The 15,859-nt window shown below is 33.3% G+C and overlaps 1 protein-coding gene across 1 annotated transcript in view; it reads left to right on the top strand.

The window, feature by feature from the left end:
• LOC136025390 (protein kibra-like) overlaps window positions 1-15,386 on the top strand; it is a 55,892-nt gene extending 40,506 nt beyond the window's left edge. The window contains exons 12-15 of the mRNA XM_065701379.1: window positions 3,454-3,672; window positions 7,871-8,020; window positions 11,616-11,749; window positions 15,037-15,386. Of these exons, the coding sequence (XP_065557451.1) occupies window positions 3,454-3,672; window positions 7,871-8,020; window positions 11,616-11,749; window positions 15,037-15,202 (669 nt within the window). The 3' untranslated portion in view covers window positions 15,203-15,386. The remainder of the gene's footprint in view (window positions 1-3,453; window positions 3,673-7,870; window positions 8,021-11,615; window positions 11,750-15,036) is intronic.
• Window positions 15,387-15,859: the final 473 nt, after the last annotated feature.

Below are 15,859 nucleotides of genomic sequence, written 5' to 3' on the forward strand. Positions count from 1 at the left end.
GTCAGTTTCACGTTTTTGATGCTTTTTTTTCAAATTTTTCTTCTGTACCAAACCTGCCTGATTTATTTAACATTAATTTAACAAAAAAACTTTCAATCAAATTTTTTCTTTTTGCCGATCCTGCACTCTTAAGAAAATGCTCCAACCCCTTCATGTTCAACAAAAAACGAAGAATGAAGAAAGAAAAAATCGTTCAATAAACGAATAAGAGTGATTTTGCAACAGTAAAAAAACAAAAAAAAAACCGAAAAGACGACGCAGATGAGTCTACTTGTGTTAAATTATCATAAATCGTCTTCATAATTTTTTTTTTTTTAGTATTCGTCAATTTTTTGTCGAACGTAATGTAGGACCAGTGTGGTCTTATAACGTATTTATTAGCCCTGTGATTGTCGTTCGGTCCCTTATTAACATTCTTGATGTTAGAGGGCTATCCTCCTCCCTATTCTATGTGTAGAAAGACAGGAGTTGGGAAATCAATACAGAATCAAAACAGATCTAAGTAACAAAAGGTCGGGAAAAGCTGTGCTAATATGTCTAATTGAGACTTCTATTAGTACTCACAGCACTAGTGCTGTGATGATAGAATGCATGTCCCACGACAGGAGCTAAAATATGATTTTTAGAAAATACCTTTAGAACATTCTTTGGTAAATTGGTTTAGTTTCTAGGTTGAAACTGTTACTAATAAGTGGGCAAAAAGTGGCTTTCACACTATGGGCCTATACGTAAACTTCTATTCTAGGTGGTTAAGTTGCGTTAAGTTTACCTTTCAAACTTAAACCAAGCCTTTCACACTAGGCTTGCGTAAGAATCTATAAAACTATCATAGTCTAAGATTATCACAATCATCATGAGCAAACTTTTCAAAAATTAAGGACATGAAGATTTAAACTCTGATCAAGCGTGAAAAGCTTTCTGAGAAAACTTCATCGATTTATTTGCAAATTTTATTGATTGTTCAATCAGAAATCCCATTTCGCTGCTGCTATGCTGAACCTTTCTGTAAAGTCAGTCATAGACAGACTCCAATTTACTGACGGGTTTTTAACCCGGGCGACTGTCAATCAAAGTAATCCAAGAGGTGTGGCTTTACTGACTGAATGGTCAGACAAGGAAACTTTTCTGTTGCCTACGATCAAGGGTCGCTTAATTGATAAACTTTTATTTTTTAGCATATTAATTTATTCAACCCTAATTTAAAACTTGATAAAGAAAAGTCTTCGTTGTTGAAATCATAAACAGATAACAACGTATAATGATAGTCATAGTAATAAATGAAAGGATATTCTTTTATAGAATTAGAACTATCTTATCATTCTAATTAAGTGGCCTTTGTGTTTCAGGATTCGCTATTAAAGAATTGAGACAAAAAGTCTAACTTTAGCGTAAAGAGCGAGGTCATGAGGAGGGGGCAACCCCTTTCATATACGCAATAATTTCTGTTCATTGTAGGTTTTGATGAGGAGGGGGCAACCCCTTTCATATACGCAATAATTTCTGTTCATTGTAGGTTTTGATGTTGCTCCTTACTTTCAGTCGAAAAAAAACTTGTTTTTTTATATTGAATTTCTTTTCGTTTTTAAGTAATGCCAGAAAATCCGGCTCCCCCTCCTTGGAAATTTCTTCCTCCACGAAAAATTTCTCCGTGAAAAGTTCTTTTCAATTAAAATACCCCTCTCCCCCTACAGGGGAATTACCCCAAGACAATTCCATTCTAGCTGAAAATTCCTTGCGGACGATTCCAGGGGAAATTTTTTTCTTAACGCAGTATCATTTGGAAAATACTTTAATTTCTGATTGTCTTTAAAATCATACCAGAAGTTCTCTCATCTGTGGAAAAGTTTTCCTGCAAACAGCCCCACCCCCAACTCTAGTAGAAAGTCACTACCGCAGAAGGCCCACAATGGAAAATCTATCCAGTGGAAAAGTCTCTTATGGAGAATTCCTCCTGTGGAAGATCCCCCCACCGATACGGAGAGGTATTCTAGACAATTCCGACCCGGTAAAATTTCCCCCGGACGATGCTCCTTAACATCTCAACGTGTAAAATTGAGACGACAACGATAAAGTAAGACGAATAAAAATAATTTTGTATAGGAATTCCGGCAAATTCCTCCCGTCTAAGATTCCCGCAGGAAAGTTCCCCCCCCCCCTGGTAAGTGTCTGGATCCTTCCCATTAACTAATTATATACGTAAACAATTGGGAAATTCCCAACTTGCAGACCTTTCCCCAGGGACCGGTGGAGGGGGGGGATCATGTTATCCCCAATGGCATAGTTTATTACCATTGAAGCTAAACCAATGATCTTAGTACTGATTCATCTAACTCCTGACTTGAAGCTAAAAGGAAGCAGAAGTGCGCTTTGATTGCGTGGGCTGATTGCCTAAAGGCAGTCAGATTGTCTCTGCATTCTCTTTGTTAACTTAGCGTTAACCAGTGATTCGAGGGCGGAGCAAAGCTAGGATGTGACGCAAACTGTAAAGAATGTACGAATTTTTTCGGTGGTCTTGACTATGACTGAAGTAACATAAACACATGTAACGTAAAATTCTCCGTAGAGCTCGAATTGACCAAGCCCTACCATGTCACGGACATATTTTGCTCCGTAAGATTGCACAGTGTAACATAAAATTCCAAGTTATGGTACTGTGAAAGGTTTAGTGGCACAGTAAGAAAAGTTCGAATACCGTATCACAAAATTCATCATTTATCTTTAAATATTAGTGCAAGTGGAAAAAAGCTCCTTCAGGCAAACTTCAGAAGTATATTAGAACTGCGAGAAGTGGCTATAGTTGTTGTGAATGAAAATCAACTTATCCACTCAGTGTGAACTGAGACCGTTTCTCTTCTAAAAATAGTCTTTCTGCGGTCACAATAGTTCCTGGAATAGACAGATGATATCCGTGTTGAAACAATTGTAAATTATAACGCAACAATTTTTTAGCATTTGTTAGTGAAGCTCTAAAGTTTCCTCAACCCTCGCTCTTTACGTTAAAGTTTGATTTTTGTCACAATTCCTTAAGAAAAACTGCTCAAACACAAGAGCCTTTGAATTCATGTTTTTAAAGAACTTTATGACTTCAGCTTAAAGGGCGATGGTTGAAGAATGGGTAGCCCACCTCATATACTAAATAGGTTTTGCTTATTTTTAATTTTGATGTTGCTCCTTACTCTAAGCTGAAAAAACTTTTTCAAATTTCTTACTTTTCTTACTTATTTATTGTCATTGGTATGGGAGAGTCTTTGAGTTTGAAATGTTATAATGATCTCTTGTATATTATAATTATTAGTAGATAATTATCCTAAGATTATCCATCAGTCCTAAAAGGGGCTTATGCCAGATTTACCTCTCACATGGACTATCTGTCTTGGTTTTTTCTCCAATTAGCCATGGCTTGATGCCTGCAACTACTTGATTTTAATTAAAAGTCAACAAACTCTCTTACAGTTGAATCGCAGTGACAGTGACAGCTCTGTACCACTTTATCGACGTGGTGTGCCATTTCATCGGCTGTCTCACGAACGGCGTAGCTTAAGATGGCCAGAAACTGCAACCCCTATCAGTTCGAGAAATAACGAGGAAACCTCAGAACACTCCAAATGCAGGAGGAAACAGAAGTCCAGTCCCAAAGAAAGAACTTCCTTGGACCTTGAGCTTGACCTACAGGTAGCTTACGAATTTAAATCTAAGAGAGAGAAAATACGATAACTTCTCTGGGTAGCGGAGTCAGATATCTTTGTTGGAGGGGATTATTCTGTAGCTAAAACAGGTATTCTATGCCCAAGCATCATGTACTTTTTAAGTTCTCAAAGGTTGCACTAATTGTTTTCGAAAAGGGGGATGGGGTCTCAGATTCAGACACAGGAGTTAAAATTCTCCTTTCCTCTGTGTGTTGATATCATATTTCAAAAACCTATTCATTTAAAAAGAATTGATTTCTCGTATTAAGATCAAAGAATTGATCTTAATACGAGCCTTTCAGAAGTCGATGTGACTTAGTCAGCTTTTTCTTTTATATAAGTTTTTGCATAGTTTATAATTTTATTTTAGGTTTAAAATTTTAAGTTTTAGGTTTTTTTATAGATTTAAATTAAAAATTTTTAAGATTTAGATTTTTATGTCAAATGTCAAAGCATTTTGTTGGTTCAGAGCTTTGTTCGTTTAAAGGGATGTTCCCTAAAACTAAAAGGATTATTACAAAAAAGGTGCAGAGCTTTATTGTCTTGGTGCACATAAAAAAAACTCCCCTTACTCGAGCTCATAAGTATATACCCAATGATTATGATTTTTTTTCACCAGACAGTTGACTTACTTAAATCAGATTGACAACACATTTCCTTTTGAATTTTCTGTTCTTGTTTTCTGGACAGAATTTTTTTTAATAGCTTGTTGACAGTATTAATACGAGTAGTAATTATTTCAGATCTGACAAAATAATCCATTATAATTGCTGGTAACCATTGCCAGGGATTAGAGACTAATTTTTTCTCTACGTTCTCTTCTTTTCTTTATCTACGTACTTTTCGTCTCACTCAAAGTCGCAATTAAAACGCTAATTTACACTTCATAATGTATTTCCTGCAAAGTAGTAGACTCAAAAGAAAATTTTAAGGGTTTTCTTCAACAAAATTTAGTTTGGGCCGTTTTATCTATGTCATCTATGCAAAATGAAATAATGAACATACTGAAATGATTATTCTGTGTTGATTGTGTTTAGCTGTTAGCGGGACACTATATTTGCAGAAAACTGTATGTGCGTAATGCCCCTGGGATTATGCTGAGGAGCAGCTAGTCATTTCAGGACTTCATGGATTCGATTTTTTTTTTATGGAGGGGAATGCTGGTTTGTATATGATTGCCTCTACGATTTTTGTCACTAAACCGCTTCCCCATATTTGATTGATTTCAAATTTTGTACACAACCTTGACTTGTTTGACAGTAGAGTTCTGGACAAAACTGAGAGTAGTCCATGCAAAAAGGCCTACTGAGAATTTTACCCTCACTGAACGCAACTCAAAGCAACTGAGATTTCATCGATATCTGAGTATTCTAGTTTCAGCTAGTTCTTAGTTTCAGTTCAATATAGTGTTCAGTAATTTGACAAAATATTAGTGTTTCAGTAATTTTGTGAAAATATTTAATACTATTCCAAATTTATTTTAAGGTAAAAGGAATGGCTTTTTATAAACCCTTTTCATGTCTTCAGTCACTTTAAGTTTTGCAAATAAGCATAGATCCATTCAATAAAACTTTTTTGAAAAAAAAGCAATACCATCTTTGAATCCCTAACTGAACTTCAAAACCCTTTTCAGTGTAATTGAAAATCAAGCGGCCTGTTACATGTTGCTGGTCATATACATATTGAATGGTCATAATCAATTTAATTGAATTAATTTGCAACTAGCAGATTTAACAAATGTTAAATTATAATCTAGATAAATTTTATTCATTCTAAATAAAAAAAAGAATAAAGAGGTAAACATTTTCAATAACCCAAATTTTAATGCTGTATAAAAAATGGAAATTAGATGTATGTACTGCTAGTAAAAAAAAATAATTCGATTTAAAGTCCCTACATAAAAAAGAAACTAGTGTGGTTTGCGGTGCGATTGATGGACCTTGCCCTCCAAAGGGGGGCAGCAAAAAAATGACTTTACCTTTTTCGAATACATATTGATATTTAGAAATTAAATGTTTAAAAATTATTTATTTAAAATTAAATGTCGATCACCATTAGATAACAGATTTACATTTTATTTCTTGAGTTAAAATATGATTATGGAAGATTTTTTCCTAAGTCCCAAATGGAATATGGTTGAGCATATTAACGGTTGAGGATAAATAAATGTCAGAATTTGTATTAATAACTATAACTTCAGTTATATATGTAGTTTATCGAAGATTGGATGTTGAAAAGTAATACGGAAAAGGAATAAAATATTAAGATTCCATTTTAACTTATTCTTTGCCAATAAACAGTAAGCAATAATAGAAGATCGCAGTCAGTGTAAAGGAAGGGTTGAATATTTCAGTCGTTGTGGCTCAATAACGTAGTTGTGGCAGTGGTTCAAATAACATTTTTCTTCAGTTTAAATTAAGATAATAATTAAGATAATAATTGGGGAAGGAAGGGATCTCAGAAAACTGGTTTTATAGCTACAATGACAAGTGACGGGTGATAGAATACATTGGACGTATCAACTTCTGGCTACATATTTCCACATTAGGGGGGTGGGGTATAGTATTTGGACAGCATTGGACAGCACAGACCGGTTTTACATAAAGTTCGCCAAGTCACAGTTGCCAATTCACAAGTTTCTATTGCGGCCAGTACACACCTCAGTTCTTGAGTTTTGAGATATTTGACGGGTGCTTAGTGAGAAAGGTGTAGGTCAATAACCCAGTATTTGGGTAATCAGAATTTAAATGAAGTTGTATATTGTAATTAACTGGATATAAATGACTTTACAATAAGGTAGGGACTTTTTATCGAAGACTAATGTCAATTCACTCCTCGACCGCCTTTGTGAGTTTGAAAAGAGCATTTACAAGCTAAAATTTTCGGTAGTAAGTGTTTCAACAATGACATCCACCAAGTGGATATCCAACAAACCACAACGCTTTCTTTTTGAAGCTTTAAAGTTTTGCCGTTTTTCTCTTGGGGGAGGGGGGGGCAGATAGATCACTGATAGTATCCGTTTTGAGACAATTGTAAATTAGGTGGGATATTATTCTCACCAGAACGCAATAGTTTTTTTTCGCATTTCTTAGTGAAGCTGTAAATTTTGTGTTTTTTTTATCGGTAGAGGGGGGAGGGGCAGATAGAGCACTGATGGTATCCGTTTTGAGACAGTTGTAAATTAGATGAGATGATATTGTCACCAGATCGCAACAATTTTTTTCTTGGCATTTTTTAGTGAAGCTTTAAAATTTTGCCGTTTTTCTCTTGGGTTGGGGGAGGGGAGATAGATCACTGATGTTATCCGTTTTCAAACAATTGTAAATTAGGTGCGATGTTACTGTCACCAAAACGCAACATCTTTGCTGTTTTTTTTTTTTTTTTTTTTTTTTTTTTTTTTTTTTTTTTTTTTTTTTTTTTTTTTTTTTTTTTTTTTTTTTTTTTTTTTTTGGTAGGAGGAAGAGGGTGTCGGTAGATGGATCACTCTGATATCCAGTTGGAAACAACCGGAATTTAGATGGTTGGCATTATTTGTATAGAAATAGAAAATTTTCAAAAATTCCACTATCTGCACTTCACAATTTATTTTATTTATTGATTTACCTCAAAATTGAGGAGCATTTAAAATACTTAAATGAAATCGCAAAAATACTTCAACAAATAGAACAAAGCAACGATATACAATAGGCTTAAAAACATAACGGAATAAAATAAGTCAAATAAAACAAAACTTATTAATATCTCAAAAATTGTCTAAATTCTTGGAAAAGAGGGAAAAGACTATGGATGAAGATAGGATTTTCAAACTTACGGTAAAAGTTATCTATTTTAATCGTAACTAATTACAAAGGCTCTTTATTTTTGAATCTCGAAACTAAGTCACTTCTACTAAAACAAATTAGAAAACCAAATATACTTCTTGAGTAGAGTGTTTATTTGAAGTCAAATCATGTTGTGGCCAGTAGCTGAACATCATGTCTTATTTGGATAATGAATTTGGAGTGTTTCCAAGGGAAGTGTGGCTTTGTACTGCGAACTCTGTTGACCCAAACTTGTTTTTTAATGCCAAAGAGGTTTATATTGCATAAGAATTGTATAACACTTATAGACATTGATATTGTTCTTTTAAGATAACCACACTAGTATCAAGAGGGGTTGCCAGTACTTATTCACTTTGTTTTTAGGCTCAGACTAAACGTTTGACTGAATTAACACTGGAACTAGATAAGTTAAGACAACTAAAAGAACAGTTACAATCTAGTGAAGAGGATGGACATCAAAGTGCTATGGATTGGAGTGACTTTGATGCAACCTTTAATGCTATTTTAAAGAATGTAAGTCTTTATTGTAAAATAATGATAAAGAGGTTTGTCAAAGATAAGCATATTTAAGTACAGTCTATAAGTTATTACGGATTTCGTGTGTATGGAAAGTAATATTGTAAGTTTGACTTTTGATATTGTTCTTGACTACCCTTTGAATTTTTAAACTAAATAAGGACTATAGATGTAATTTAATATTCATGCCTTCAGCGTTCTCTGAAAGCTTTATCTCAAAAAGGTCAATCAAATTTCAGCTTCAGCTATATAACCCCCATATAAGGGTGTGAGATTAGCTTCAGCTAACTTATATGGGTGTGAGATAGATCTCACACCCCCATGGGTGTGAGATCTATGTGGGAAAATTATATTGTTATTGGACTTTTTTTTAACTCATTTATCGTATATTGGACAATAAGTCAATCAATCAATATTTATTTATTCAAATTAAAAATATGCAAAAACAATATTATGCCCCAACAGAGAGTAGAGCTCGTAAGGCCGGGGCATTACAAATGCGTAGAAAAAAAAACACAACGTCTCGTGATATTGATAATTCCAAAAAAGAAAAATCTCATTATATTATTAGAAATTCTCGGTTTTTAGTATCTTTTGATGTATTAAATACACATTTTAAGTTTTAATGTTGCTCTTTACTTTCCATTGAATATCTGCACTTGAAATAATCTAAGAATTTTGCTCTATATTCCTCTCTTCAACAACCATTGAAAAATTCATCTCGATAAGTCCATTTAATCGTAAGATACCAAATTATATAAGTTTCTTAATTTACATACCTCCTTTTTTTAATTTACCTCCTTTAATTTAATTTAATTTATTAAATTAGTTTCTTAATAGTTACCTCCTTTTTTTGGTCATCTAAATGTTGAAGTTGTTATCAGAAACAAGCAAAGAGAGATAAGCAAAGGGGGATAAGCAAAGGGAGAATTAACAGAAAGAACTCACAGCAAGCACAAGCTCTCCTTGAAGGGAAAGGGGCTGTTTTTTTTTCTTTCACTCTCCACTCGTAAGTTATAAATGGTTGCAGGTACTTTGCTTAAAACAATCCGTATCCAATATTTCTGTTGTGAACGTTAAAATGTGTGTTTTTTTAAATATATTACAAACATTAGTAGTTAACAGTTTTGGGACCTGCTTTGTTGTAGTTAGTTGTTAGCAAGCACAAGCAACCACTTAAGCTCTACGAGTAAGGATTTGGTGTCAGCCTCCCTCCTAAGCATGGTATTTTTGGTTTGCTGTAACTTTTACTGTAGCTCTTTGCTTGTTTTGTAGCCTTTCCCATTTTTTTTTTTTTAGCCTTTCCCATAAGTTAGAGAGGCCATCCTCATTTTTTAGCCTTCCCCATAAGTTAGAGGAGCTTTCCTCATTATGAAGGGATTGGGGGGAGGGGGGAAGGAAGGTTGACAGCCTCCCTTGTATTTATGGTATTTTTGGTTCGCTTTAATTTTTAATGTAGCTCTACTTTTTTTTGAAAAACACTTATTTAAAAAGGAAATCTAATTGGTAGTTTTTTTCAAATTTTTCCTAAAAGTATACTTTTTTTTATCATTTCCAATGAGTTTAAGCTTAATTGGTAGTTTTGCTTTACTGAAGCAGGAATCACATAGTTATTATTATTTTTTTTTCCGTTTTAGCGCTAGGAAATACGGTATATCTCTCTCCAAAAAGTTCCATTGACCCTAACTAATCGCTCACGGACTTGAGCGTTTTACTAATAATGTTATTAACCCTACACGATGGTTTTGTTTTAATTTGCAGCTTAGTATAATTTGCAGCTTTGTTTTATTTGCAGCTTAGTATAATTTGCAGCTTTGTTTTATTTGCAGCTTAGTTTTAATTTGCATGGCTTCGGTATTTAATTTGCAGCTTAGTAGATTGAAACTGTTTTACGTTGAATTTTTATGTTTTAATTTCATCTAATAACTTAGATAACTTTCCCCAGAATCAGACTACATACAAACTGTTTCATAAATATATAAAAATTTAAAAGTAAAGGGATAGAATATTGATTTTAAAAGTTCGTTGGTTTGTCAAAAGACTAAAAATGGGCGTACCAAGTAGAAAAAAAAAGAAATTGTGAGATTTGTAAGAACAACCGTAAAGACCATGATATTTGCGTGATATGGATCCTGAATGAATGACTCTAAATGTATGCCTATGTGCCTGAGTGGAGAATCTTGACAATAGGTGTGTCAATAGCTGCTGATATTCTTGTTCGGTTTTCACAATTTCTTTGTTCTATTGTAGTTTTCTTTTTGTATTTGCATTAATCTGCTTGATCACTACGGAATTTGAAAATATTAGAAATTGAAGAAACAAAAACATGCTACTACACTGTCTTTCTGATCAGGTAGACAAGATGATGTTTAATTTTTAATTTAAAAATCATGAATCTAAAAAATTATAATATAGAAAGTCTAGAAATAATTGTAATCTGAAAAAATATATGTATAATCTAAGATATTATTTTTAATTAAAATTATGAAGTTCCTAATTACTTATACTCTTGTTCAGTTTTCGAAATTTTTGTTGTTCTATTGTAGTTTTTTTTTTAATTTGCATTAATCTGCTTGATCACAGCACATAATTTTATAAATCTTGGAAATTGAACAAAAAAAAAAAAACATGCTTATTAGACTGTCTTTGTGAGGTAGACAAGATGACGGTTAACTTTTAATTTAAAAATTATGAATCTAAAAAATTATAATCTAAAAAATCTACTGCACAATATTTTTGTTCTATTGTAGTTTTTTTTTATTTGCATTAATCTGCTTGATCACAGTAGTGAATTTAGAAAATCTTGGAAATTGAACAAACAAAAACGTGTTGTTAGACTGTCATTGATCAGGTAGACAAGATGACGGTTAACTTCTAATCTAGAAATTATTAATGTAAAAAATTCTAATCTAAAAAATCTAATGCACAATATTTTTGTTCTATTGCAGTTATTTTTTGTATTTGCATTAATCTGCTTGATCACAGTACTGACTTTAGAAAATCTTAGAAATTGAAGAAACAAAAACATGTTGTTAGACTGTCGTTGTGATCAGGTAGACAAGATGATGGTTAACTTTTAATATAAAGATTATGACCTGAAAAATCTAATGCACAACAAATTTGTGTTCTATTGTAGTTTTTTTTTGTATTTGCATTAACCTGCTTGATCACAGTATGGAATTTGAAAAATCTTGGAAATTGAAGAAACAGAAACATGCTCCTTCACTGTCTTTCTGATCAGGTAGACAAGATGACGTTTAATTTTTAATATTAAATTTATTAATTTAAAAAAATTATAATCTAAAAAGTCTAGAAATAATTGTAATCTAAAACATATATGCATAATCTAAAATATTATTTTTAATTAAAATTATGAAGTTCCTAATTACTTATAATCTTGTTCAGTTTTCAAATATTTTTTGTTCTATTGTAGTTTTTTTTTTGTGTATTTGCATTAATCTGCTTGATCACAGCGCCAAAAAAAAAAAAAAAATCTTGGACATAGAACAAACAAGAACATGTTGTTAGACCGTCGTTGTGATCAGGTAGACAAGATTACGGGTAATGTTTAATCCCAAACTTTTTCTTTTAGACCGAATTCATATCGAAAGTAGATGTACCCGAAGCAAAGAGGCTTCATCACTTACTTAGGAAAGCTTGGCGAGAAATCTATCGATTGAGAAGAAGCAAGATTGGCCGTGGGCAACCTGATCCCATTACTTTTCAGTAAGTCCAAGTACCATCTTTACTAATAATGCTTCTTTTCTTTCAAAAAACTATACTATTGATAGTAGTAAAATGATAGTACCTAAAGTACCTGCGGCAAGCCTGGACGAAGAAAATCCAAAGATAGGGAAGACCTTATATCCATCAAATTTATATTAAAATCTCCCATAATAATTAACTCAGTCGACTGTTTGAGGATGTTATCCAGTAGATAATTAAGGATGCGTAGAAACAGAGGAATAGAGCCACTAGGAAATGGATAAATAATACCAACAATTAAATCCTTACCTCCACATTTAATATCGATGAACAGTGACTCAAAAGACACCTTCGATATTTCTGGATAAATCCACGCTAAGAGAATATAGGAGATAACTAGAAATATACAAGGCAAGACCACTCTTGGCCATCCTTTGTCGATTCAGCCGCTCCATCTTTTCTTTCAGAGAACAATACTATTGATAGTGGCCAGACAAGAAGTTTGTAATTTACGATTAACAGCTTATTTTTATACGTCAAAACTATGAACGATCTAAATATGTTAGGAATGTTTGAATAGTGTTTCCAACTGCTCTTTTGTTATTCATGGTGTTTTAGTGTCAGTGGAACAAACCTGGTTAAATTGATTTTCACTTAAGGGTAAATAAAATTTTCAGATAAAATTTCTTTGTAGGCAAAGCTCTTATAGTAGGAGATATCTCAGTTTCCCAATATGCCGGTAAGTTTGCCTGTGGACATGGTCAGCTATAAATCTTTGATTCATTTATTTCGCCTGCCGAGGCAGGGCGAGTGGGTGTTTACTCTATGTCTCTCTACCTTAGTCCTACTCTGGATAGCCATGGTAGGTGAAATCTTGTCGTAAGTCAAAACATCTGATAAGTACCATCGATATATCCCCAGCGGATGACGAAACATAAATTTTGATGTTTTTTCCTTATTTTTTTAACGAATCGCACTATACCCAAGATTTGTGAACTGGTCCCAAAGTTAGATATTCAGGCATAATGGATTCAAAACAATTGATACTAGGAAAACTTTGTAGTGTAGAATAAGTGTTGTGGGGTTTTTGCTCGTATAAAGAGTTTAAAAAACAATTCATATGCGTGGTTTTTATTGTTTACTCAGTCTTCTGAAAGACCCGAGGATATAAAAAAAAAATATTTTTTGTCCCATAGGCCTATCTTTGTTATATTTTTGCCTGAAAACCGCAATTTTCTAAGAATTTTTTTTCAAAATAATGAGGTTTTTAGGGCAATAGTACATCTTCGTCAGTATTGGAACGTTGAACTACGAAAAAGCAACAACGACAAAAAATTAATAATGTTTGTTGTTGTTTGTCTGTAGCCCATTTGCCCATTTTTTTTTGTTGATATTTAAACCAGCTTTTTTTCTTCTTTTTTTTTTAAATGTGACTCATATCACTGACAAATATCTGTAGAACTGCATAGGGAGGTCTTTTTCATAAAAAACTTGAATTCCTAATTGTTCATATTTTTTTTACATGTTCTTGATTGTATAAGTTTTCCCTTAACTAACTTAATCAACCAACTTTTCGTTTTCATTGTCCATTGTATGTGAAGAATTGTTTGAATACTCTGGTCACTTTTAAAATCAAAGCGATATCATTGGCTGATTTTATGAAATTTCATTTAAATGCAAATATGAAGCACTATAGTTAGCCTAAAAAAGGGGGAAGACCAATTATTTTCAAGGACGTTTCCCAGTTATTGAGAAATAATTCAAAGCAACGTAAAGGAAAAGGAGTTTTATAAAATCCACGAGCACGGCAAGCTGAATGCTAATGTTAAAAAACTAGGCAAGATCTGATAATCTTATTTTAAATTTGCAAATATTAGTTGTTAACCGTTAAGAGCTAATTGCTTGATAATACGAAAAATGTTTCTTATCTAATTGCTATTTGTATTCCACTACGCCATCTATTAATTTTTTTATGGAAGTCTTTCATTAGCGATAATAAGCTGTATCGAGGTTGATTAATATAGGATTCTTAATATAGAGTTTATTGTCATTAAACATTGAAGATCCATGAAGCCAAATTTGCTGTGTAACAGCCTGAATTTATTTTACTTTTTTTAATTAATATTAATCCATGTTCTGCCTTCTCATCTCCTGTTTTCGAATTGAAACGTCAAACACTCTCCCAAAAAGAAGCTAAATGAATCATCTTTGAAGCACGCAATGAAGCCTCTTAAAATTATCACCAAGGGCTATTAGGTGAGCTGTAATGGATACATACAACCTCAGGTATGTCAGTTCAAAAGACGCGATATTTCGGAATTGCCATGTGGATTTCAATGAGACTCGGTCTGTGTATTGTACTTTTCCTCTGGGAAAGGAAACAGTGAATTAGTTCCAGAGTTGGTCAAAAAATTACCCTATATTTGCGCTAGACACATTTTAAGCCTCTCCTCCCTCTGATCGCACATGTGTTTAGAGGTATAATTGCTCAAACATTTTTGGAATTTTGGAAAAGGATGGAATTCCAAGAGATGTATTTCTTACAATTAAACCATTAAAAAAATTTGTATTTCATCACTTCTATTATATTTTAACATTTTTTTTTAAACAAATGATCCTACATAGTACTCGCAAAAGTGCAAAGTTTAATCTCAACTGATATTAACAATCAGGCCTTTTTGAAGCTCCTATGGTATCATTAAGTCAATTTAAACACCAAAAGCAATTTGATGGGCAATTTGAATTAAGGTAATTGGTCCAATTACTGAATCTGGATTTATCCAGCTAAACCATACTGAAGCCAACGACATTGGTATGGTTTCTGGATGCATGGATTGTGCAATGGCACCATAAACCACAAAGGAACCGTAAACCACTGCCTTTTCGAATATATTCTCATAATTAAGAAAATTAATTATCATGTGTAATTAATTTAAGGCGCAAAATTTGACCTTTTTCTACAAAAGCCTAGTTAGGTGAAGTCTATGCTAATTTGTTGAAATTGAAATAATTAAATTTAATTTCTAATTGTCTAGAGACAAAGACTAATAGCCTATAATAGTATCCTAAATAAGACTCAACATGTACCTCCGGCCACTTATTCATTGATCTCATTAATTAAGGAGATGACCAGACAGTGAGAACTGAAAAGCCTATAATCCAAACTGAAGAAGAATATATAAGAGGCATGGATTTAAGAAAGCCTGGTTTCTTTTACATTTCAGCTTCTGCACAAAAAGAATGTGATATTTGCTAACTGTTGAAAATTTTTTCCGTGCAAATTCGATTAAAAATGTTTTGTTTTTTAGGGAAAAAATGGCATTCTTTACAAGGACGTCAACCTCATTGACGGTGGATTCATTGGTTGAAGAAGGTTCATCTAAGCCCTCTACATCAGCTGGCAACTGTGATATCTTGAAAAAGCTGCAAAGACGATCAAGGACGGACGATGCAGATCTTGGTGTTGAAGTTTGATGAGAGAAGTGAATCTCTACTTGCCAGTGTTGCCATTTGTGGCTTTGATTTGTGATTGGTCAGGGATTATTTGTCTGTGATCTGGCTTTAAAGAAGCCTAATTGTTATCAAGGATTGTTGATTTCTAATTTTTGCCTAAGAGAAGTGATTTTGTGCCTTTAAGACAATAAAATATTCAAATTTATTCTTTTTAGTTAAAGAAGTACCGTTTTGCTGAAAAAGCAACAAATCGGATTAATGTGTAATTCAGTTCATACGAGGAGGATTATTAACGATTAGTTTTCATTCCCCTGTTGGATACGATTATTTCGAACTTAGCAAGCCGCCTTTCCGTAAAAACGCTGGGCACTTCTAAGCTCACAGTTTTCTTGCCAACAAATTGCATGGAAATCTGATACGATTTATGACTTGTCAGGACGATACGGTTAATAATCGTTTTCCCTTCACAATGGGTTTGTGAATCTGTCCTGAACGGAGAAGTAACAACTTGGAAGGCTCAGTTGATTCTGCTGAGAGAAAGCAATGTAGGCACAGGTAGAATACCTGAAACACCAGGGGAAACTGATAACACAACTCTGACCGGGATATTTTCCTGAAAGTTTCGGCGCTCTGGCAGATCCTCATGACCCTACCTGTCAGTGTGGCGTCTGTTGAATG

Source organism: Artemia franciscana, chromosome 3 (genome assembly GCF_032884065.1).
Source record: "Artemia franciscana chromosome 3, ASM3288406v1, whole genome shotgun sequence".
Taxonomy (NCBI): Eukaryota; Metazoa; Arthropoda; class Branchiopoda; order Anostraca; family Artemiidae; genus Artemia; species Artemia franciscana.